This window comes from Lepisosteus oculatus, chromosome 5 (assembly GCF_040954835.1).
Source record: "Lepisosteus oculatus isolate fLepOcu1 chromosome 5, fLepOcu1.hap2, whole genome shotgun sequence".
Classification (NCBI taxonomy): Eukaryota; Metazoa; Chordata; class Actinopteri; order Semionotiformes; family Lepisosteidae; genus Lepisosteus; species Lepisosteus oculatus.
Window position 1 is genome coordinate 39,854,782 of NC_090700.1, and position 23,949 is coordinate 39,878,730.

Below are 23,949 nucleotides of genomic sequence, written 5' to 3' on the forward strand. Positions count from 1 at the left end.
GACTGAATTATAAAATATTTAATTCTTGCAGGTCTATCAGATAGGTCCAGATATGCAAAGACAACACAGTTGCCAGATCACCCAATGTGTTCACACATTGTGCTCTGACTTGCAAAGGAACAGACCAGGAGTCACGTATGCGATATGTTTTGGAATACAACAGATTTATTGAGTCAAGTTGTAACAAAAATTACACATCACCCCTTTTTTTGCCTTTAGTCCCAGTTCTCATGTTGTGCTGTATTATGTACAGACTTGTAAAAATCACAAAAGAAAGGAAGAAAAAAAAATACAAACAGTAGATTCCTGCTTATTCACTGAAACCGCATTACTGTGTGTGCGTCTCAGGAGAGCTAAAAAGGCATTGGTTACCATCTCTTGCACCGCAATCCAGGAACGTCTGGTGTGCTCGACTGTTGTGGGAGTCAGATCTACTAAAAATCCGTCAGTGCCAGCTTGCTGGACTTTAAATATCTTTAATAACCTCTTCTAGCTCTTCTTTCGTGTACATGTGAAATGTCTTCCCAGGCTCTACTGTAGCAAGCTGTCGGAGAGAAAACAATATTAATACTTATGATGACTGCCCAAACAGCCCCAACCACAAGCCCACATGATGTGGCCAAAGTCCTGATATCCCTCTGGGACAAAATGCATTTGTGCACGCAGAAGGCATTTCTTAGAAAACTGTAATTATCCATTCTGGACAGTCCCAAGTGTGTTTGGAGCTTCTGTCAGTTTTGCTAATAGTAACTGCAATGTGAGGCATGTTCTTTAGGACACACTGTGTACGCGCTATTTCATAGCTTTTTGCCTCCTACAACAAGCGCTATTTTTGTAAGCTGTATTCTATTTTATTAGGTAGCTTGCTCTACTGGAGGTCTCCTGGGATGAAACTGCCTGCCAAACACAACAGTACTTGTTATAATCAACACTACTTGGTAATAGCAGCAGCAGGGGAGGATTCTCACATATCGCACAATCCTGAGAGGTAGGTTTAGTACTCCATCACTCATACAGAGTCACAGATCACAAAGCTGCACACACTGGGCTGCACAACACGTTCAACCTAGCAGGTGGAGTCCTGCGTCCCTCCATTTCTTTCCTCTCATTTCCATTGAGCTTCCAAAGCAGATAAACGGGGAAGACGTGTCTGGCTTTCAAAAGCAGTGGGCTCTATTAAGAAGTAATTAAAGGTCTTAAATAAGCTGCTTCAGCAGAAGCAAATATAAAAAAACTTAGACTCACTTCCCCAGTACTCTGTCCTTGATGTAACAAATATGTAACTAACAGCTGAAATCACTTTAGACTGCATTAAATGCAAAGTTAAACCTGAAGATGTTAAAACACCATGGATTCAATTCCACTAAAGGCCTGAAAAACGTGAACCCCGATAAAAAAACTGCAACCTGCCTGACAGTAACTACAATCTTATAAACCCAGCACTTCATACCGGGCGGGGATCAACAAGGTAAAGAAAACCACCATCAGGGCACAGGGCTTTCAGGACAGGAGGCCAGAAATATTACAGGTCTCCCCTGAGCTGCTGTTGGGCTTGTGAGACTACTGGGTGGAAGTCAATGCATTTGTCTGCAACTGGCTGGATCTGTGAACAAGATGGATCTCAGGGATGTTGGAAGGGAAAGAGTGATATACAGGGGGTAAAAAATCATCAGGAAATGAAGATCATCTACCTCTATGTTTGTTGCATTCAGTTTTTCCTCCATGACCTGCTTCAGGATGGTGAGCGAAGATTTGATGGCATCTTTTAAAGTCATCGACTGGAAAAAACAATTTATGAAACAACACAAAAAGATCAACATTTGTGGGCTTCAGGTTTTCATCCTGATATTTGCATTGCTTCTGCTTGTTCCACAATCTCTTGGAAGGGGAGAAAAAAGAAAAAACAAGGAAATTTTGTTCTTGAATATCAAAATGAGATTATCCATTCACTGCACAACAAGGCAAGAGTCAGATGCTGTTTCTAATGACAGGCATGTGATGTAAACGCACTAGTCTGACAGGATGCTAGGCCGCAGCGACACCCATGACTGCAGACTGACGAGGGGCAGTACCAGGAGACTGAGCCCGCCTGTCTCGTTGAGCGGTATCAATCCCAGCTGCGGGGCTGTTGAAGGTTGAGCTCTGCTCCCTGGATGTTACAGCTACACTCATCCCGGGCAGGACAGCGGTCTGGGGGCTGTTACAACACCATCCCTGCTGCACAGACAGAAGACAGCTATTCCCTGGCAGCAAAGGCCAGACTCCAGACCAGGGGAGATCCCAGTCGTGTAGCCACCTCAAGTCACTTGTTTGTACAAATCAGAAGCTTTTGTAACTCCCGTAAGTCATGTATCAATTAAGAAACTAATACACTTGATCTTAGCCAAAAGATCGAGAAGCGTGCAAAATTAAGGGTGTAAAACAGGTATTTCAGGGCTGAGGTGCATTAATATTTTTGTCCTAAATGACCTCTAAATTACTTCGATGCTTGATTATCAAACTGCCATCAAACTATTCAATTCCTGAACCAATAACATAACTGCTGCCTATAAAGGCTGTAGGACCACAGGCGAAGACTCCAGTCCAGCGTGTAAAGGGGAGCAAGGAGAACTGCACACCACCTCACTATGGAGCAGGCACTGACAGTGCAAGGGGAAGTAGGCACCGAGCACAACCCAAGCCTTAGTGGTCCGTGACAAATCTAAATGAGTATGAGCAAGGCCAAATGAAGGGAGGAATGTGACCTTAAGATGTTTACGGTAAGTTATCGTTAGAGCAACAACAGAGTGCAACGTCTGAAATGGTCGGCCATGGCACACCGATTCACCGCTCATAAAAGCACAAAGTGTTATTCATTCTTCCAAACACACAGCAGAGAATCCACTTCCTCCTCTTAATGCAGGTAACCTGCACCTAGGCTGCATTTTCCAGCTATAGCCACTTCCAGTATCCAGGCACCTGCTTTGGCTGCTCCATCAAAAGCTCAGATCCATTTTGAGAAACAGAGTGTTTTCCTTGCTAAGTCCTGTGGAAGAGCAGCCTGCTCTCTGCTCTAGAGTCACACCACCTGCCTCAACCCAGGACAACTCCCTTTAAGCACACAATCGCCTGGCGCCAATCCAGCGTCAAAGAGCTCCCTGTGCACAGCAGGACCACAGCTACTCAGGATCCAGCCCTCACACTGCAAGTTAGGCTAAAGAAACACACCAAAAAAACAGCAGGTAATTCAGAGCTGGCAGGGACTCTCCACAAAGGAAACTGATATCTTGCAACCCCATGACTTAAGGCGGTACGGAAGCAAGGGGGGGAGATGGTTGTTCTATATATTTGTCCTCTATGCTGTTTGTGTAACACGCTGACCTCAAATGCCATTACTTTTTTGAAGACAGCCCAACTGAGTCAGATTCTAGAACAACTACAGGTTTAAAAAAAAACAAGAAATACTAGGTGGAAGTGTCTGAAATAAGTAGCCTGGGCTGAAGTCAGTGTTCAGTGACAGGGGAAAAGCACTGAAGTGCTCAGGCAGAATCTGCCTTTCAGACTGGTGCACAGTATCTGCTGACAGACTAGCTGCTGAATTTACTTGGCCTTTGTGGCTTGGCGCAATGTGCCCATTAATCCCAAGAATTAACACACCTGAAATTTGACAGCAGACTGGTGTTGCAGAAGTGTGCAGGGCCCATAACCAAGTGGCTGATGGATTGAAACCATCCTCTGCTATGCACGTTTTATGCATGATTCATAAGCACACCATCAGGTCAATGAAGTGGAAGAAAACACAGACCGTAATTCACTTTTTCTTAAATTGCCCTCCTGGGGATGAATAAAGTATTCTGAATTTAAATGAAAAAGTCTCGGAATAACTTTTCCCTTGGTGCTTTGCAACCTTCCCACAGTGCAATGGAAAGCCCCCCCCAGCCTGTGTTGCAGCATTCAAACATCCAGCAGAGGGGGAAACTCACCTTGTGATAGACTTCTTGCAAGGAGCTCTGGGCACCTTCGGAGGCAGAGCCAATGGCCCGAGCATCACACTGCACGAAGGTGCCAGAGGGGTCCATGTGATACCTGCATATACAACAGAGACAAACAGCAATGAAGAGGCAAGAGGCAGACAGAAAGGCTGGGGTTCAATTGGCAGAGCAGCCTCTGGACTGCTCCAGCAGCATGAGCAACACATTGTCTACAGAGCAATTAGGAACCAGGTTGCCAAACTCACACATCCACAAGTTGTCACAAAGCAGGAAGTATAGAACTGCCTCAGACAGAGTCTTATTCTTAACCAATCCTTACCAGATCTTTTCTTATGTCTGTTAAAATGAAACTGGGATTATACGTAATGCTTGTTAATTCCTCTGAGGAAATCAGATTCAGATGACATTAGTAGACAGAAAACAACAGATTTCGCTGAAAGAGCCCTGAAATAAGAGATGATATATTGGACTTAATCGAGAACAGGAAACTATTTATTTTGGAGGAAATCATTCCATCTGACTGTTCACACCTGTCTCTGCTAAAGAAGACCTGTGGAACTGTTTTTAAAAAAAACTTTGAGTCTGATTTGTCAAATAGCTTGAGAGCTGCTCTGTTTGTTTAAAACAACCGGGCAATTCAAAACGCAGCGTATGGTACTGCCTTATTTTCACTCCTCAACAGGAACTAATTCACATACAGTGCAGCTGACTGGCCAGTGCCTTAAATATTTTACTGGTCTAAAATTCCACTGGCCCCTGATGCAAAAGGTCAAAAGATAAGCATGCATCACACAATGTCATAACTGAAATTCAATTAATAAAACTTACAGCTGGGGCCCTTTCTCATCCACACCACCAAACAGGAGCGCCACGCCAAACGGACGACTCTGAAAGAAACGGAAAACAACAAAAATAAAACTCTCACTTGGAGAAACACCTTCCCTACTTCTCCTGCTCTCCCGACACCTTTCAATTGCACCTGTCAGTCATCAACGGCTGCAGCCATTCAGAGGGAAATTTGATCGAAACACCTTTTCACGTTTCACTAGTACACACTCCAGAAAAGTAAGACCCCACTCGCCTGAGCATACACCTCAGGCCGCTGAAGAGCTCTCCTGCAGAAGACTTACCATTGCCCCAGGGTCTGCGTCCTCCTCTCCAAACTGCAGCGCCAGGTTCGACACAGCCTGGGTGACGCTCTCCACTGTCATCGTCTCGTTGTAGGTGAACCAGTGATTCTGTGAGGGGGAGACCACAACCAGCCAGCATCAGATCACCGCTCACTCCTCCAGCATTCCAAAGGAGGCTAATCCCACAGCCAGTTTGTGTCGGGACCAACGTGCATCAGTAACTCTAGCTCTTTCCAGCACTCAACCAAATATTAAACAGTTCCATTCACTGAAATAAGCTCACATCAAATGGAATTTCTTCACCAAAAGGGTGATGTCTAATATTAGGATTGTAGTTTGTTTCAGTTCAAAATAAAATACTTCTTGCAATATTAGGGCGCATTATTTTGAAATGATCCAGTGTGCTGCAAATGGTGTGGCGTGTTGAAGGGGTGCCATGAGTTGGCAAGGTTTCGGAAGCAATGCTCCAAAAGCACAACCAGCAGCTGAAACCCGGGTTGCTGAAGTCTGTACAACAAAATAGCAAATCCTACTGCTACAGAGTAAAATGAGACTCCCAAGAGAACTGACACTCTTGGTAATCTTTCCAAGCTGGTTACGAGCGGCTGTTCTCTGCCTCCCCGGGCTGTACACTCACACTCGCTTTTAGGAAACTTTTCCAGGACAGTCGACTCCTGGATGACAGATTTACACTTGACTGAAACAAAAGGAGGTGTTTCTTCACAATGAATGAGCGCCTTGACTGTGGATACAGTCAACACCACAGCATAGGAGCAGAAGTGCTGTAACAGAAAGAAGGAGGGCAGCCCCACAGGGGCACAGCACTAACCTGCGTTTCCACCCGAGCTTTATCGATTAGCGTCTTAGCGTCAGCTATTAACCCACTCATAGCACAACCTGTGGCAGACAGAAAAAAAACAGGTTGTAACAAAAAGGCTGAAATGCAGGGAGAAAACGTACTGTGCGCATTTACACACCCACTTTATTTCCTACACCACACTTTCACAACAATTTGCCACAGAGCTCTTCTACAGCAATGTGCCAACTGTACAGACGGTCCCTCCAGCACCTACCTATGTGGGAATCAATTTCCACAATCTTTTCAATGCTGCTGGGCTCCATGAGCGGAGAGGTGATCCTCTTCTCCACCGCTAAGCACACCCCCTCCGCTGTCTGGATGCCGATGGCTGTGGAGCCCAGCTGAAGGTGAACAGAGGCAACATTTTCGTTAGAATAGCTACAAAGACGTGAGACTTTGCAGTCAACAGGAAGTCGCATTTTTCCTTTACAGGGGAAAAGGATGGGTTTAGGTGGTTTGAACGCATCAGCCAACAATCATATCTGTTCTAAAAGTTAAAAGTAAATGGTTAATTAAAAACTTTAAACCCACCTTTCTTCCTAGTACTGATGCAACAGCCTGATTCCAAACAACTCTGCTGCAATTGCGTGCAATTGATTTCAATTAAAATCCAAACAAACATCAGCGCTTGTAAAAAGAGAGCGTCTTAGCTGCAGTGCCGAAACCAAGAGGGAGGGAAATGAACACTCCTTCTTCATCCAAGTAGAAAATTTAAAAACATTTACCAACAAACTCTCGACAGTCTTTAACGTGATCCCCAACACTTACCTTTATTGCCTCTATGGCATATTCAACTTGGAAGAGCCTTCCTTCTGGTGAGAATGTGTTTACTCCTCTGCAATCCAATAAAAAAAAAACGCTTCAATATACCATACGGCATGTAAAATAAGCCTCCAGTTTCACTAGTTAAAAAGAACGTTACTCACGAGTATTTACCTGCGGCAGAGAATATCGCGGTAGATTTACTACAGTACACCACAGACTGACAGGAGAATCTCGATCTGCCTTGTCTCAAACTTGTTACTACTCGATTACCAGTCAATTTAAATGCAAGACATCGGAAAGCTAATGGAGTTTAAAATGCAATTGAAAACGACCATGAGCGTACGCAATTATGAAAGCGAAACTAAACTACTGAGACCAGCAGTTGCACAGAGACTCTAACGTTAACGAAATTCACGTTTATAAAAATAAAACATCGAAGCGGCGAAGGCATTCGGGCATTTTTTAATTCAACTGTCCGAAACCGATAAGATGCATTAAAAACGATGTATAGACATTTCGAACCTAAGGCCTTTATATCGAGATATTCATGTCATGACAAAGCAAAAATAAAATAAGCAAAACACTTACCTGTCGTATTCCGATCTTGTCAAAAACATTTTGTCTGATGTGAATCTGTGGATAAAGCGACGAAGAGATAAATGATTTGAAAACACCTTACTGCTTCAAAAAAGGGCTAAATAAGATTCACTCAGTTAAACACACCGCACCAAGTACTAAAACTTAGCGGCGAATCAACCTAAAAAAAGCATACGTCCCTACCGCCATTGGTTAAATCAACTTAAAAAGGCCACCTACATAGTAAATCTTGAATGCTATTGGCCAAACCACCTGTCACTCAAGCGTGACAATGAAGTTTGCCTGACCGGCAGCATTAAAACACGAAATGAAATAAAAACTTCCCATCACCGAATACCCCAACTTTTATTTTTTCTTAATACGAATATTTAGATATGTCCTAGGAGACAGTAAAGAAACAAACCGCATGAAGAGTCACCATGTCTCATAATAACAAAAAGTTACATAAAGAGATGGGACAATGAGGCTATCGTCATAAATCTTTTTTTTAATCAGATCTGTTATTAAAACAGGCTAATGCTATAAATATCAGCGCATGATTTCGCTATACATGAAAAGAAGAATAACATTGATATCGTATACGGTCCCCCCGAACCCAATTACTTACTGAATGGATTAGCTCAATGAGTTAGCTTCGCGCAGACAGGGAACAGCGGACGTGTGTATCAAACCCTTCAACCCGGCTAGGAAACACCAAACCGCCATCTAATGCGTTCCGTGTCAAGAAAGCTGCAGTGCTTTTATCGACTGCCTAAAACTGTTTTTTCTTTTTTTTTTAATCTGTCACTTCTTTTTCTGGACCACTTTCAAATACATCAATGTAAGATGTTCTATAGTATTTGAGACTGTTGGGCACCAACATGACTATTCCATAATCACTCTCAGCTGCCAAGTAAAGTTGGGCCTGGTTATTACTGACATGGCAGATCCCTAAGGAAAACTGTGCCAGTATTGTAAGTTGTCAGTGGACCAGTAGCTGTCACCTTTCCTTCTACACCAGAATTTACAAACCAATGTCTCATTGTGGTGACCAGGGACACTGTGCTGCAAGATATGTTGTCCTTTCAGTGAGACAAAGTCCTGATTACTTGGTTAGATCTCACGGCACTGTTTGTATGAGTAGGTGCATTAACCCTGGTGGGAGGGCTATATTCCATTCTGGGTTAATAGAGTGGTGAATGGAGGTGGTCTCCTCCTATATGTAAAGAGAACTATAAAATGCAATGATTAATTCTTACTATTAATAGGGTTCCTGACAAAAATATTTGCTGAGGCCGAGAAACTGGTTTCTTTTGAGAACAGGCACACTGAGACCCTTGGATCCATGAACTATTAACCTCCAAATGGGCATGACTAGCTGAAATTTCTCCTCTCATTTGAAAATGTTCATAAGTTTTTAACATTAGAAATATTTATAAACAACAACAATAAAAAGAAATAGTAACAAATCTACCACTTCAAACACTGGGAAAATACAGTTCATCCAATTCATTCCTGTTGGATGTTTTGTATTTCATCACTGTGACTTGTACCCGCCACTTCCTGCAATACCATTTATCCATCGAGCCTCGTACCCTCTTTTTTAATTCAGGGTCACGGGGAGCTGGAGCCTAACCCAGAAAGCACTGGGTGCAAGGAGGGTGTACCATGGACGACACCAGTCCATCATGGGGCACACACTCACACCAGGGCCAATTTTCCCAGGCGCCAATTAGCCTACCAGTATTTTTTTGGACTGTGGGAGGAAACCAGAGCGAGCAAGGGGAGAACGTACAAACTCCACACAGATAGCACTCCTTGTCCAGAGTTTAACATAGGACCTCAGTGCTGCGAGGCTGCTATAATAACCACTGCGCCGCTGTGCCACCCAATATCAGTTCTAATCATTGATCTCGTTTCTTAGTCAGACGAGTACAGTATAGGGTGGAACACGTTCAGGTAGGCAGCTGCGTCAGCATGTGTAGACTGCAAAGGAACAAGTAAAGGTTAATTCAAAGCTGAAAAGAAAAGATACACAACATTTTGGCTTGGAGTCTTCTTCAGGTGTGGGGGAGAGAGGAAAACGGGCAGTTGATAAAGTATGGGAGAACAAAAGACAGGAGTGGAAAGGAAACAAGTCTGTCATTGAGAGAAGGCGTAAGGTGTGATTCTAGTTTCGGATGTCCTTCTCTGTGAGAATGCAGACAGAGAGATCAGTATGGCTGTTAAAGGTGAAATGTGAAACTATAGGTTTGGAGGGATCTTTGATCCTCACAGCCCTGATATGTTCCCTGAAATGGTCTCCCAGTCTCCTTCCTGTCTCGCCAATGTAGATGTCTGGGCATTTTCTGCAAGAGATGGAGTAAACAAGGTTGCAGGAAGAACAATATGTCATCTGTCCAGAGAGGCCTTGAATGGAAGTGATAGTGGATATATATTTGCAGCAGATTCTGTTGCGGGGGAAAAGTGTCTGGTGTGGATGGTTGCTGAGGGCAGTCAAGGGAGCTGTGAACAATAAGGTTGTACAGATTAGGCAGTCGACAGTATGAGATGATGGGGCGGTCAGGCAAAAGGGTACCAGAACAGTATAGGGTTTTTCTTGAGGTGTGTTACAGTTGATTAACCAAAACAGTCACTTAATAGAAGACTAAGATTACCTATAAAATCCATAGTAAAGTTTAATGTCACACTGAAAAAGTAAAATAAAACAAAGCATTTTGGCTGCCAAGCTTTCTTCAGGTGTCAAAACCTTAAGGTCATACTTGAAGAAGGCCTGAAGACTGAAGGTGTTTTTTCTTTCCTTTTACATTCCTCTGAGTAATGAACCTTTACTGGTTCCTTTGTGCCCTGCGATGGGCTGGTCTGTCCAGGGTGTATCCTGCCATGCACCTGTTGCCTGCTGGGATAGGCTATGGCTCCCCATGACCCTGAATGAGATGAAGCTGTTAGGAAATGGTTGGATGGATGGATAGATCCTTTGCAGGCAACACACAGTGAAGCTGCTCCTCATTTAAACCCTTAAATAGTCCATCTGTAAAACTGAGAGCTCTGGTGCAAAACCAAAAAACACTGGTCCTTCAAGGAACAGAGTAAACTACTCAGGAACATCTACACCAATCCTGATCTTGATGAACAACTGGGTGTCTGGGTATTTACTCCAGCCACGTTCTTAAGTGCGGGGAAATGATTTCAAATATTCTTTTTTTAGGAGGCTTCTAAATTTTCTTTCAACTCTTAAAAAGTTGTACGTGGTTTGTATTGGCTGTTAACACTGTGTCAGTTTCTGCTTTATAATTCCTGAATAGCACATGGAATTAAAGGACGTCAAGTCTGGATTTGTAAAACAATCTACTGGATTATAACAATACCATTGCATTATATGTTTAAAATAACATTTAAGTAGAATGCAGCCTGAGAACGTTTTAAAATTAGACTTTTGTCGATGTTTTAAATGGATATGCAGCTCGAAATACACTTTTATTGTTATTGAAACAACCCATTGATGTAAAAGTTACAGAACTTGTAGTTATGTAGAAAAAGTTAGAAAGTGTTCATCTGCATTTTATTGTGTTAATAACGTAGAAATGTTAGATATGCAATCTTAAACAGAAATCTTGAAGACGTGGTGGCATTTGTTTAAATCAAACTCGTTTTTTCTTAATTTCCGTGCCAATGTGGTGAAGCTCTTCTAATTTCGCGTACACGAATAGTGTGCGTTTCAAGACGCCGTTTATGTTAACTGAAACGTAAAATAATATCGGCGTCCTTGCCCTCTGTGCGTTTGTTTTAATTACTATTCATATAACAACTCTGTGAAAGATAGCAACATCCCATTGCAAACTCCTGACTGCTCAGGAGCGTCGCGTGACGCCGTGCGCCTTTAAGAGCCGGGTCACGTGGTCGGGGGGTGTCGGGTCAGAAAGTTTGACAGAGAAAAGTTCAGAGAGAGAGAGAAGGAGGATTTTTTTTGCAACTAGGCGGTCAAGGGTAGGCTGACTCACAGCACTTGGGAAGAGAAAAAAAACATTTCTCAACAAAACGGTTTGATTGCAGGAAGAGAAAAAAATTGAGCCCGTAGAAAAGTAATTTCGCAAAAAACTCACAGAGATAACGCAATGGAGGCGGTAGCTCAGGTAACTTAACTTGGAAAAAAAAACTACATTTGCGTTTTGATCACTAATCTCGCAGCGGCTGGTTTCCGCGCTGCGCTTGTCGTCCCATTTCGCGTTGTCACACCTCTCTCCTGCTTGTTCGCACTTCTAGAAAGTCATGACGGGATTCAGCCTGGACATCGGACCTTTAAAAGAGCCCCTGGGATTTATCCGAGTCCTGGAGTGGGTAAGCGCCTGTGCATGCTTTCGGCCTTTTTTTATTGAGGGAAGAAACGAAACACGGTGGAGCAGCTAGCGATTAGCCCGGTGCACTCTCCCTTTCGGTTCCGTGCAAGTTAATCAGTGTTAACTCATGCACTTGCACGGATCTGGGGTGGATGTTAGCGCTGCTTCGGCACCAGCTGCGATGAGACCGTGTTTTTCTGCTAGTCTGCTACCCGAAGCGTGAAGATTTATACAATAATGATTCCCCAAGGCAACACCCAAGTCCCAGCTTGGGAAACCTTCGCGAGGCGCTGGGACCCCGCTCCGCTTTTGAATTCGTTTTTAAGCACGTTTCTCCCGTGTTGATTTATTTTTCCTCATGTTTCTATGTAACGATGAGATGGAACAGGTTTACGTTTTGGTCTCTAGCTAGTTACTATGAAACGTGTGTCGCTCATGCTGTCGGGTAAGTGTATAGTTAAAGACGGGGTGGTTGCAAGTTAGTGACAGTAAAGATGTAAAGTACTTTATAATTAAGAAGTAAATCGTGGGGTCACACGCGGGCTTGTCTGCAAGGCCAAAGAGTCGCCCTCGATACCGAAAAAACGCACCTTGTCGCAAAGCTCATTTGTCATGACGGCGTGCTTGTAGGAAGATGACGATGCAGGGTCATCTGAAGTTGTTGGCCTGATAATAGCGACACAGTTTCCCGTGGGATTCGAGGGGTCTACCAGAAGCGTTGCGGTGCCAGTCTCGACCGGACCGGACAGGACCGGGTTATTCAGCTCCCAAACGGCTATGCCCTGTGGACGGCGTGACCTGGCGGAAACTGGCCCATTTATTTATTTATTTGTTACCAACAGGAAGACGAAACGCACTTGACCGTGACTTCACGCCACAGGTGCGAGCCTCTTTCTGTCACTTGAAAGAGAGCTTCTCTACTAGGACGGCGCTCGGTTTCTTGGAAGAGTTTAGGAGTCCGTCTTCCCTACCCCTCATACCCGCTACCCCTATTTCTCCTCGGTCAGGTGTTTAAAAATAAAACACGAGAATGAAGGAAGTTGGCCACTAAATCAGAAGCCGTTGGGTTTAACCGAAATGCTAAATATTGAGGGAGTAAACTGTTCCAGTTGACAGTGAAGTACTTCGCCTGGTCATAGGTCCTGACTGTTCGGAGGGAGGGAGGGCCAGAGCCCGGAGCAGCGGAACTGCTCTTCCAGGTTTTGCATGAGATTATCCGGGCTGGGTTGCGATTAGCTGCGTGGCTGCTGTGTGTTCACATTGTGCAGCCCAGGTGTGTTCACAGGGGTGCTGTATAAAGGGACTACACCAACATTTTCAGCTTCTAATAAAGCTTTGTACAAAAGGCAAGTGTCAAACCGTACAGGAGTTTGCAGGGGAAGAGTGTTTCTCCTCTGCAGCCGGAGAGCGGGCTGGTAATCCGGTCAGGGCGGCCTCCGTGTGTGCGGAAGGCGTGGCGCGGAGTGTGCGGCTCTCCCCTGCGCCGTCGCAGACTCGCCGCCTGGAGTCTGCGGGCTCCTGAGAAACACGCTCACGCAAATTCACGCACCAGGGTCGGTCTGCTTGTGCCACCGTGAAAAGATAAATTCATTCATTACGCCTTTTCGAAGGGATGGCCAAGAATATATATGTAAATGAATGTCTGTTGTTTTATACTGTACCGCTTGTTTTCAAGGCCAGGTTAAAAAAACGATACTACACTTGATCTTAGCTAAGCGGCTGAGAAAAGGCTTAAAAAAAAAGAGTAGTGCAGTCGGATTCGGCACACATGAGAGCAGGGCCTGCTGTGCTGGGAAGGGATGTGTATGCGCTGTTACCAGCTGAATCCTGTTCCAACCAAAGATCACACGCCAGGGTGCGAGGCCTGAGCAGTTTATGCAGATGTGCCTCGGAGTGCGCCGTTTGGCCTGAGGCCGCAGGTGGTAAAACCCGGGATGGACCGAGCCACTGCTCTGCAGTCGGAGGCCCGGCTCCAGTTCCTTTGCGTTTGGCTAACGGGGACACAGGCTGGCGGGTGACGGGGCTGGCCCCCCCGTCTGCGGCTGGTTCCGGGACCGGGGGGGGACTTGCCAGGCTGGCAGGCAGCTGGAGCTGGCGTGCTGGGCCGCCCGCTGGGCGCACACACACAGGGCCAGACAGGCCTGGCGGCTGCGAGCCGAGCATGTGGAGCTGGACGTCCAGGGTTTTATGACGCTGACGAGGCAGAAACGAACGCACATGTTCTGTGTTGGTGCTGCCTTAGCGGGAGGGGGGCAGCAGGTTTGTTTAAGTTTGAGTTTTTCTTGAGGTGTCTACATGTACTGCGTGTTTTTTTTTCCCAGGGAGCCTGTGGGAATACAAAGCCATTAATAGTGCTGAATCACAAAGGAATGTGCTGGCTGGGAGAGTTTATTTAAAGAGTTCGGGAGGGAGCACTTGGGAGGATCTGGGGATGGGGGATGAGAGGAAGAGAGGAGTCTTTTTTTTTTTTTAAAACAGGGACATGAAAGGCTTGAAGTGCTCCAGGTGTGCAAGTTGCAGCAGTGAAAACTCCAGGCCCCTCGGTCAGCCCATAAAACTCCAGCGGATCTGAGCAAGGACTTTGGCAGGAAGTCATATAGTCCGCTTCCAGAGGCTAATCTGTAACTTGATAGACCTTTGCTACAATGAATTCCCACTGCTTGCAGGAATGAGAGATTCGCACAGCATTTACTGTGTTCCAGCCATTCTGAGAAGCTTGAGCGTTCATGGTAGTCCTCTGCTGTGTCAGAAAAAGATACGCAGTTAATTGTCGTTGAGAATACAGTCACTGGAAATTTAAGACCAGGCATGTGCCAAAGTGGGGTTTTATCTGCACATATTGCTCCAGCCCCTAGAGTGTTGCTGAAACATATCTGGTGAGAGTGGTATTCAGACAGGCTGCATCTCCCTTGCTGCTTCTTCTCTTTCTGTTTCTAAGAAGAGAAGAAACAAGGGAACTAGGTGAACCCTTCTTACAACTTTCCCCCTCCACAGAGCTCTCGGTGGAGCTGTCGACAGGCCCCTCCCACGTGCCCGAGGCCCAGTCTGTGCTGAGTAGCCAGCGCTCGGTCTCCTGGCCCGGGACATGCAGTGTTTTTCAGAGCGAGCATGTGACTTCCCTGCCTCTGGGCAGGAAGCTGTGAAATGAGTGGGAAGGGGTCGGAGGGCACGGTCGTTCGGCAGCAGCACTGGGGCGCGAGTGAAAGCCGAGCCGCTTCCTCGTTTGCAGGTTTTCACGATCTTTGCCTTCGCCACGACGGGGGGCTACACCGGAACCACAGGCGTCACCGTCCTGTGCACATCTGGAAGACCGGGTCCCATCCAAAACATCACCACGAGCTTCGGCTATCCCTTCAGGTGGGTTCCTGAACTGCGCCTTGAACACCTCCCGTGCTGGTGTGGGGAATGACTGTGCTGGTTCTCTTCCTGGTGTTTGGATTGCGTTATCCATGCCCTCGGCTCAGTTGTTGGGTGTAAGTGTTCACAAACAGGCACTCCTTTTGCAGGTAGTTGGCAATGGTTGAAACCTTCAGTGGGTGATACTGTGTTGTTCGCCTCCTCTGCAATGCGATACTGCCCAGCTCCTGCCCACCTGACATCCAGATGTCATGCCAGTCATGTTATATTACTAGACAGTATCAAATACGTATCCTACTGTGGCACATTTTAAAATCTCCATTTACATTTTTTTTTTAGAACAATGAAAATCAATGTGACAGTATTTGTAACCTCTTTAGAACATCCATTTGAGTTATTGTTCTGTTTATCAAAGCATTCAGAGCTTGCCAGGACACAAGGGCACACATCCACAAAGGCAGTTTTATAGCAGCTGCTCTTATCTTATTCACAAACGGCAGAGTCCCAGGCCAGACTTGAACCCAGGACCTGGGGGCTGTGGAGCAGCAACGCTGACTGCTCTGTTACCAACCCATTTCATTCAGCGATTCCCAGTATCCAGGCAGAAAACTAGCAGTAAAACGGGCAGAATGAGCAGCGAGGTGCCTGACTGATTGCGCTGTTGCTGCTCCGCAGGCTGAGTCAAGTGGAGTACGAGGTCACCAACTGCAAGAACGGTACGGAGAAGCTGTACCTCCAGGGGGATTACTCCTCCTCCGCGGAGTTCTTCGTCTGTGTCGGCGTCTTCGGCTTCCTGTACTGTGTGGCCACCCTCGTCCTGTACCTGGGCTACCAGCACGTGTACCGCCAGACCAGCCGTGGGCCCATCGTGGTAAGTGAGCAGGCCCCGCCCCACGGGGGCTCCGCGCCTTGTCCCCAAAGCCCCCCATCCCGCTCGGCCCCCCAGCCAGTCCATCCACAACCCAGCCCTGCTCTCGCAGGGCCTGAAGTGCTCCAAAACCAGTAAAATGCCAGCAGCCATATCACCCTGCAACTCACAACTGGCAACCCACTAAGCTAAGCAGGTGTGAGCCTGGTCAGTACCTGGATGGGAGACCTCCTGGGAAAAACTATGGTTGCTGCTGGAAGAGGTGTTAGTGGGGCCAGCAGGGGGCGCTCACCCTGCGGCTCATGTGGGTCCTAATGCCCCAGTATAGTGACGGGGACACTATACTGTAAACCGGCGCCGTCCTTCGGATGAGACTTAAAACTGAGGTCCTGACTCTCTGTGGTCATTAAAAATCCCAGGGTGTTTCTCGAAAGGAGTAGGGGTGTACCCCGGCGTCCTGGCCAAATTTCCCATCGGCCTTTATCAATCATGGCCTCCTAACAATCCCCCTCTATAAATTGGCTTAATTACTCTGCTCTCCTCCCCACTGATCGCTGATGTGTGGTGAGCGTTCTGGCGCACTATGGCTGCCGTCGCATCATCCAGGTGGGGCTGCACATTGGTGGTGGTGGAGGGGTAAAGCGCTTTGAGTGGAGTGTCCAGAAAAGCGCTATATAAGTGTAAGCAATTATTATTATTAATTATTATTAAAAACATTGCACTTCTTATTCCCAGCTTCCTAGGTCTGGAGTGTCAACTCCAGGTTCCAGTGTGGTGCCACAGCTGGCACTTTCAAGTACAGTTTGAGAAGGGACCCCATGGTGTGTACTATCTCCAAGAAGTGAGATAAACCAGCCTCCATGGGTTAAAACTATTGCTCTCTAATAGTGTTCTGAGCAACTTTTAATTGGTTATCAATTAACAATGTGCTGAAACCAGGGAGAATGACAAACACTCCCATAACAAGTCTTTTCAACTCGTACACGCTGGATGGGTAAATTCCACTGGCCTCCTTTAAACAGTAACCCTTGGTGAGAGGATGGCCATAACCCAGCATCTGGAACGCAGTCCAGCATAATTTGCAACTCTGTCCTGCAACTGAGGAGCTGAAAGTCTGTAATAAAAAGCACAATTGAGTAACATGTAAAACCTCCAGTTCACATCACAAAATAGATGTGCAGAATCATATTGCCAATATCATTGTCTGCGATTCAGAACAAGCCAGCGAAACTTCCTGTGAGGTGAAGTGGCCCTGTGATTTTGTAAAACAGCAGGCTTGTGAGTACAGCGCTTTTAATCCAATAGAAATACTGCTCTCGACTTCGACACGGTTTTGCAGACAAATACTACTTTTTAACTCTGCATGCAGATCATGTTGGAACATTTCTGAGGTGAAATGTCTGCTGCGCAACCTGTACTTGTTTGCTCATACATCCCATGACATTAGCCATGATGGTGACTAGTGACTGGGAAGGGCCGCATCACTCTAATTTGAGAAGGAGAAGGATCTCGGATCGTGTCTAAACTGATCCGGAACCAGTCACCCAACTCAATTACAGGAGGTAATACCCTGGGAAAGATAGAGAAATGTCTGGACAAAGTCCTTCTGCGCACCTTCAAACAGGCCGGATGGGCTGAAGGGCCTCCTGTCGTCTGTAACCTTTATCACACCCTCATCAGCTGCCACAGTAAGGCGATTTTAATGAATGTTTCCAAATTCCACACCCAAAAGGAAGACGCACAGCAGGAAGGCGAAAAGATCTCCTTAAATGCATTTGTCGGATGCAAAGCACGTGAAAGTTGTGTCCCAGTCTTTGTATCAGTACAGTGTAGCTTTACATCCATGCATTTTCTAAACGCTTAATCCAGTAAAGGGTTGCAGAGCAGTCTGTCTCTAAATTAATGCAAGTTAATTAATCAGGTCTGAGCGAAGGGTGTCCGTCTCCACCCAGCTCAATAAGTAAAAAACGTTTTTTAATAAGGGGCACTTGGGTTCGTTGGGTGGGTTTTGATTTTGCCACAGTGTGGACAATGTGCCTCCGGGCTCTCCGGGTTCGAGCCCCGTGGCGCCCGCTGGCTGACGGCTTGTGCTTTCTCCCTGGCCACAGGACCTGCTGGTGACCGGCGCCTTCGCCTTCCTGTGGCTGGTGTCGTCCTCCGCCTGGGCCAAGGGCCTGACCGACGTCAAGCACTCCACCAACCCCAACACCATCGTCTCCATCCTGAGCGCCTGCAAGGACAGCAGCCTGGCCAAGTGCAGCGCCGGACTGCTCCCCTCCTTCGGGCGCCTCAACGCCTCTGTGGTAAGAACGGTTCACTCGGGGTCGCGTGGATCCTGGGCCCTCCCTCCCGTTCACAACCACAAAGGCTGATGGGAGTCTGGAACAGGCTACCCAGCCAGGTGGTCGAAGCCGATTCCCTGCTTTATTTCAGGAGGTAGCTGGATGAGATCCTTCGATCAGTTAACTACTGAGCAGCCATGTGGGTTAGCCTGGTTGAGCAGCTCCATCTCATTTGTTGGAATATAAATGCATTAGAAACTGACTTAGAGCAACAAGACTTATGAATTGTATAAAAAATCAAGGTACGACCTGGAGAAAGCTATTAAACTGGCAAAACAGGAATACAAGGTCAAATTGGAAAAACAGCTTGGGGGTGACTGAAGGCGCATGTGGCAAAGCTTGCAGGCTATCACAAACTACAAAGGCAACACCAGCGGTATTTCCTGCACTGAAGCATCTCTACCAGATGAGCTGAACACCTTTTACTGCTGTTTTGAGGCTAATACTCCTGCCGAGGCCGCTATCAAGGCTCCCTGTGAACCAGTGGACTTTGTGTTACAGCTCTCTTAGCATGAGGTGCGTAGAACCTTTTAAGAGAGTGAAAACCTGTAAAGCAGCTGGCCCAGATGGTGTCTCCCCTCGTGTCCTTAAAACCTGTGCAAGTCCGCTATCTCCCGTATATACAGACATTTTTAACTTCTCTCTGTCCCTGTCAGCTGTACCAGAGTGCTTTAAGAAAACCACAATTGTGCCACTGCCCAAAAAGACCAAGGTGACTTGCTTGAACGATTAGCGCCCAGTGGCTCTCACTTCAGTGGTCAGGAAGTGCCTGGAAAGACTAGTATTGTCCCAGACTCCCTCGACCCACTTCAATTTGCTTGCCGCCCGAAGAGGTCAGTTGATGGTGCCTTATGTCTAGCACTTCATACTGCCCTAGAACATTTAGCCAGACGGGGTATTTATTGATTATAGCTCGGCCTTCAATACAATTGTTCTCGCCAAGCTGGTCCCCAAGCTCTGGAATATGGGCTAATGGAACTCTGTCTGCAACTGTATACTGGATTTCCTGACGGGCAGACCTCAGGTGGTGAAAATTGACAATATCTCCTAAACACTGGAGCTCCACAAGGCTGCTGTCTCAGTCCTAGGCTATATTCCTTGTTTACCTACGACAGTACAGCCACTTACAGCAGCAACCACATAACTAAGTTTGCAGATGACACCCCTATTATTGGGCTGATCAACAACAACGATGAGTCCGCATACAGGAGTGAAGTGGAGCATCTAACAAAATCTGCCCCTGAATGTCAACAAGACAAAATAACTCATTGTGGACTTCAGGAGACCCAGAGGGAGTCACACCCCAATCGGCATCAATGGCACAGCAGTGGAAACTGTCAGCTGCTCCAGGTTCCTCGGCCTGCAAATCTTCACCGACCTGGCTTGGACTCACAACACTGTAGCCAATCTGAAAAATGGCACAACAGGGTTTGCACTTAAAGTCTGCGGTGCTTAAAGAAATGCGTTATGGGGAAGAAGTTCCTCATGAACTTTTACCGCAGCACCATAGAAGGTGTCCTCACTAGTAGCATCACTGTGTGGTACAGCAGCACTACCATGCAAGACCAAGAATGCTCTACAAAGAGTTGTGGCAAAGGCACAGAGGATTATAGGATGTGATTTACCATCAATTGGCGAGATTCACACCACCCGCTGTCGCAATAAAGCCCAATCCATCATTCAGGATCCCAACCATCCCGGCCACAAACTGTTCTCCCCCCACCCTCTCGCAAGCGGTACCACACTGTTAAAGCAAGGACCTCTAGCCTCAAGAGCAGCTTCTATCCCATTGCAGTACGCATCCTCAACAGCTAATTGTAGTGCACATCTGCACTACTCACTCTTTACGTAGTCTCCCATTTTTTGGGTCTCACTACTACATATTTATTTTTCCTGTTGTCTACATTGTTTGGTATTGTCTGTTGTACTGTTTGTGACCTGATTGATCTGCGCGATTAAGAATTCCAGTGTACATTAACATATGGCAATAAAATACTCTACACTGGGCTTTGTCATGGCGTCGCGTGACTGTCCACGGGAAAGCAGTATATGTTCTTCTGGTTTCAATTTCTGTCACTTAATTTCAGTTAAATACAGTGTGTCAGTGCTGTATATTTTTCTTTTACAGTACATATGTAGCAGTAATGAACTAGAATTTGTTTTACAGGGACCGTCTGTTTGTAGAACTGCAAGGTCCCGATGGGGTGACCAATAGACTGCCTGTTTGTAGTACTGCAAGGTTCTGATGAAGATGTTTGTATTGGGCTGCTTCTCGAACAGCAGGAGTTAGTTTCTCAAGTGACTTGGCGGTGGTTCCTTCCAAGACACATGGTGGTGGCATGAGGTTTGAAATTGGCTGTAGATCATCAGTTTGCTGAAACTGAGCAATTCTTTCTCTTTCTCTCTCTCTCTCTCTCCCTTCTCCACTCAGATCTTTGGATTCCTCAACCTGATCCTGTGGGGAGGAAACTGCTGGTTCATCTACAAGGAGACCCCCTGGCACAAACCCGCCAATCCGCAGGGCACCCTGGAGGCAGGAGCTGACCAGAGTTAACGCGGTGGCGCTGGGCCTGCTTGCCGCTCTGCAGGCGTGTCGCAGCGCGCGTCTCGTCCGCCGCCGTGGCGTACACCACGTGGGGTAACCGCGCTGCATCACAGAGGGAAAAAAAAGTTTTTTTATTATAAGCTTAATCAACACCAGGAGCTCCTTAACATTAAAATTCTACCCTTTTTCAGTTTCAGGTTCTTTCATTTTTATTTTAAAACCGTTGCTGTTATTCCTTCAGAAATAACCATGAAACGATTTTTCGCGCTTGCCTCCTCAGTATAACAGTAGCCGTGAAGCGTTTGTGATCCGAGGAAGCACACAGTCTCAGCCAGGCCCCTTCTGTCTTCCACCTGAAAAAGTTTGTTGCCAAATGACTAACTTACTCTAGTCTTTGCTGTAGTCGCTGACGTTGAGTCCAGAGCTTTAAACTGGACTTGCTGCCTGGAGGGGAGTTTTCCTTGTTGCCTTGTTTTTTTTTCTTGGGGTTTTTCCTTGCCTGATCGGGGGGGGGGGGGGTCTAGTCGATCCCATCGGGATTCTGGGTTTCAGATCATCAGTAGTGTCAACTGAAGCTTCTCTCCTGGTTGTGCATTGAGCTGGTGATGCGGTTTGAGAAATTGGAGCTGAGCATGATTTGAACAGCAGGTGAAAGTCGGAGGGGTAAAGGCGATTTGTTTTTTCAAAGGGGTGAGAGCCAGCCTGGGAAACACTGCGCCAGAGCACAGAAGCCGGCACTCTATTCGGGAACGAGAGCCACAGAAGAACCATCTCAGAAGCTCATTAATCTCAAAAGCTTGTGAAGCATTGGCTATTTTTACACAGAGAGGCATTAAAAATGCAACAAATGCCACTGGTTCCCCTACTCATGCATGGGGTTTTTAAAGCCTCTCTGTCTACGTGTACATGTGTAGTATTATAGTTCTGAGAAGTACAGCTGCCCATGCTTGGTAATACTGTTTAGTCCAGTTCTTTGAAAAGGCTCGATGTCAGTTAGTGTATTTTTTTTCCACGTTGCTGTGCTGACCACGAGCTTCCGAGCTGGGAAGCCTTTACTGCCAGGGGTGGCCCACCCATGTCCCCACAGCCTTACTCCAGCAGGTCTGAAATCTGAAACCATCAGGTTGTGAAAGACCTGTGAGCTTTGTGCTCAGCCAGGAATGGACCCATGTGGTTACCGAGAGCGACGGGATACTGGGCTTTGGATTTCAAATCCCCTCCGAATGGCTGAAATGAACAGATCATCTCCAAGTACTTGGATTTGTGGGTGGCCCGTAACCCCAGCTGGATCGTGGCTCTCTGCAATGGGGGGTGTCGAGCCCTGGTCCCAGAGTCTGACAGGAGTTTGTAGGATGTAGTGGGCTGGGTTCCTCTAAAACCACTCGCAATGGATCCCTGCTTCTGCTCCAGCCATCTTCACTTGCCTGGCCTTTTTCTCTGATTTTCATGCACTGGTTTTCATTGCTTCAATTGTATGTGCTTTATTTAAAAAAATAAAACTATCCACACTTTTCATACAGATGTGTATGACAGTTAAACCATTTCTTAGTTGAGGGTTGTGCAAGTCCTGTGTGTCAACAGATTCAGTTTTAACCTGTAAACTTGGACCCCTGGTATTTGTGGTCTCGTAGTGAAATTTGGCTCTTTATAATGCCTGAGAATGCTAAATGATTTTTTTTTTAATCCATGGTTGTTACTTCTAAATGTTTTGCTTGTGGGCAAATAATCTGTTAGTCTGCTTTTTCTGTTAAGTAATTAAAGGAAGACTAGAAAAGGTTCCTGTTTTTCATATTTCATCCAAAATTAGTCCTCGTCATCCCTTTCATCGAGAGAGGGAAAATATTGTTTTTGTTCAATTCGTTTTGAAATCTAACGTTAAAGAGTGAAGAAATGACTTTAAGCTCTGTGGTAACTGCATGGGTTTTTTTTTAAATGTTTTTTTTTTTAAGGGATTTTCTTCCTCCCCAGGCCCTGGGGAATGTGGCAGCGTGACAATTAGTCTTGCGTTTGTATTCATTTGCCAGGGCGAGAAAAACATTAGATCTAATGTAAATATTCTGCATTGTGAAATATTAAACAAGGAGAGCTGATAAACCCCTACTGCGCGTGTGTGTGTGTGTGTGTTCCTGCTATGTCTGGGCTTTGCTGCAGGGTTTTTGTTCATTGCAGCTCCTGGAGGGCCACAATGCGGCAGGGTTGATGGGTAACGTAATCGGGGGAACGCCCCCCCCCCCCAGCAGTGAATATGGGTGTTTTTAGAGTGTGAGTTGTAGCTATCCAGGCTTGGTCCTGCATGGCCTGTCTGTCACCTGATATGCATTCTCTGTTCTTTGACCTAAATCAGCTCCTTTTTGGCTTAATTATTCTCACAGCTCTCACTTTTTTTACACATCTTTGCATGAAAGCAAATAGTAGAATGATTTCTGGAAGATATAACGTGGAATCTTAGCCTTGCAACAGATAAGCCTGGTGCTGTCAGACACCCCTTGTGACAGACTTGCAACTTGCCTGTGGTCTGTCTTCAAGCTCTGGTGGAGCCTGTGCTCTGCAATAACGCCATGAGCCTCCAGAGGGCAGTTTTGTCACTGTTGTAGCTTGTCTAGAAGTGTGGTCAAAGCAAAAGTACAGTACTGTACCGCTGACTATTGGAATATTTGTCTCACGCCGCATCAGAAAGCAGTTCTGGTTCTCTTTTTACATAAGTGGGGAAATAAAACTCAAAACATTTGCCTCCAGCTATTAACAGTTAAAGATTGTGAAGGTTACAAGATGTCTGCCCAGATGGATAGGGTTTTGATATGTGTGGTGTCATACCCCCCGTACTGGTTGTAGAGGGAGAAAGCACCAGAGTCACCTTGTGCAGGCGTGGAGCTCAAGCCGGTCAAGGCATGAGAACCCTCTGGAGACGAGCACCCAAGGTTGGAACTGTGCCCAGGGCCTCGGGGTGGAGAGGCTGCAGTGGTGATCACTGTGCCTGTGGGTCAGATTGCCTTTCACTTTTGAGTTTTTACATCTGCTAGTACCTTGAGTAGGAAAAGGCAAACAGGTTATGCTCCAGTGCGCTGCTGGCTTCTGGAAACCCGCAGCCGGGGGTCCAGATCGCCGGGTGGCTGCTGGGACAGGAAGGGCTTGGAGGCAGTTTGGTGCGACTGACTTGGCAGGAGGCCTCGGAGCAAGGGAGTTAAGTGTACTGGGGATT

General features: G+C 46.3%; 2 protein-coding genes across 3 annotated transcripts; one reads left to right on the top strand and one right to left on the bottom strand.

The window, feature by feature from the left end:
* Positions 1–145: 145 nt before the first annotated feature.
* psma5 (proteasome 20S subunit alpha 5) lies at positions 146–12,260 on the bottom strand. Of its 2 annotated transcripts, none has more exons than XM_069190388.1 (10): positions 12,229–12,260; positions 7,314–7,358; positions 6,729–6,795; positions 6,175–6,301; positions 5,931–5,998; positions 5,102–5,209; positions 4,800–4,858; positions 3,963–4,065; positions 1,692–1,778; positions 146–544 (listed from the first exon to the last, which is right to left on the bottom strand). In XM_069190388.1, the coding sequence occupies exons 1-10, from the start codon at positions 12,243–12,245 to the stop codon at positions 467–469; spliced, it is 759 nt and encodes a 252-aa protein (XP_069046489.1). In that variant the 5' UTR covers positions 12,246–12,260; the 3' UTR covers positions 146–466. The 2 variants fall into 2 exon arrangements, with proteins under 2 accessions (XP_069046489.1, XP_006628532.1); XM_006628469.3 differs by lacking the exon at positions 12,229–12,260 and adding an exon at positions 7,930–8,033.
* On the top strand, positions 11,211–22,850 carry sypl2a (synaptophysin-like 2a). Its single transcript, XM_006628572.3, has 6 exons — positions 11,211–11,434; positions 11,565–11,639; positions 14,868–14,995; positions 15,671–15,866; positions 17,972–18,166; positions 20,637–22,850. Exons 1-6 carry the CDS (start codon positions 11,417–11,419, stop codon positions 20,757–20,759), a joined length of 735 nt encoding a protein of 244 aa, XP_006628635.1. The 5' UTR covers positions 11,211–11,416; the 3' UTR covers positions 20,760–22,850.
* Positions 22,851–23,949: the final 1,099 nt, after the last annotated feature.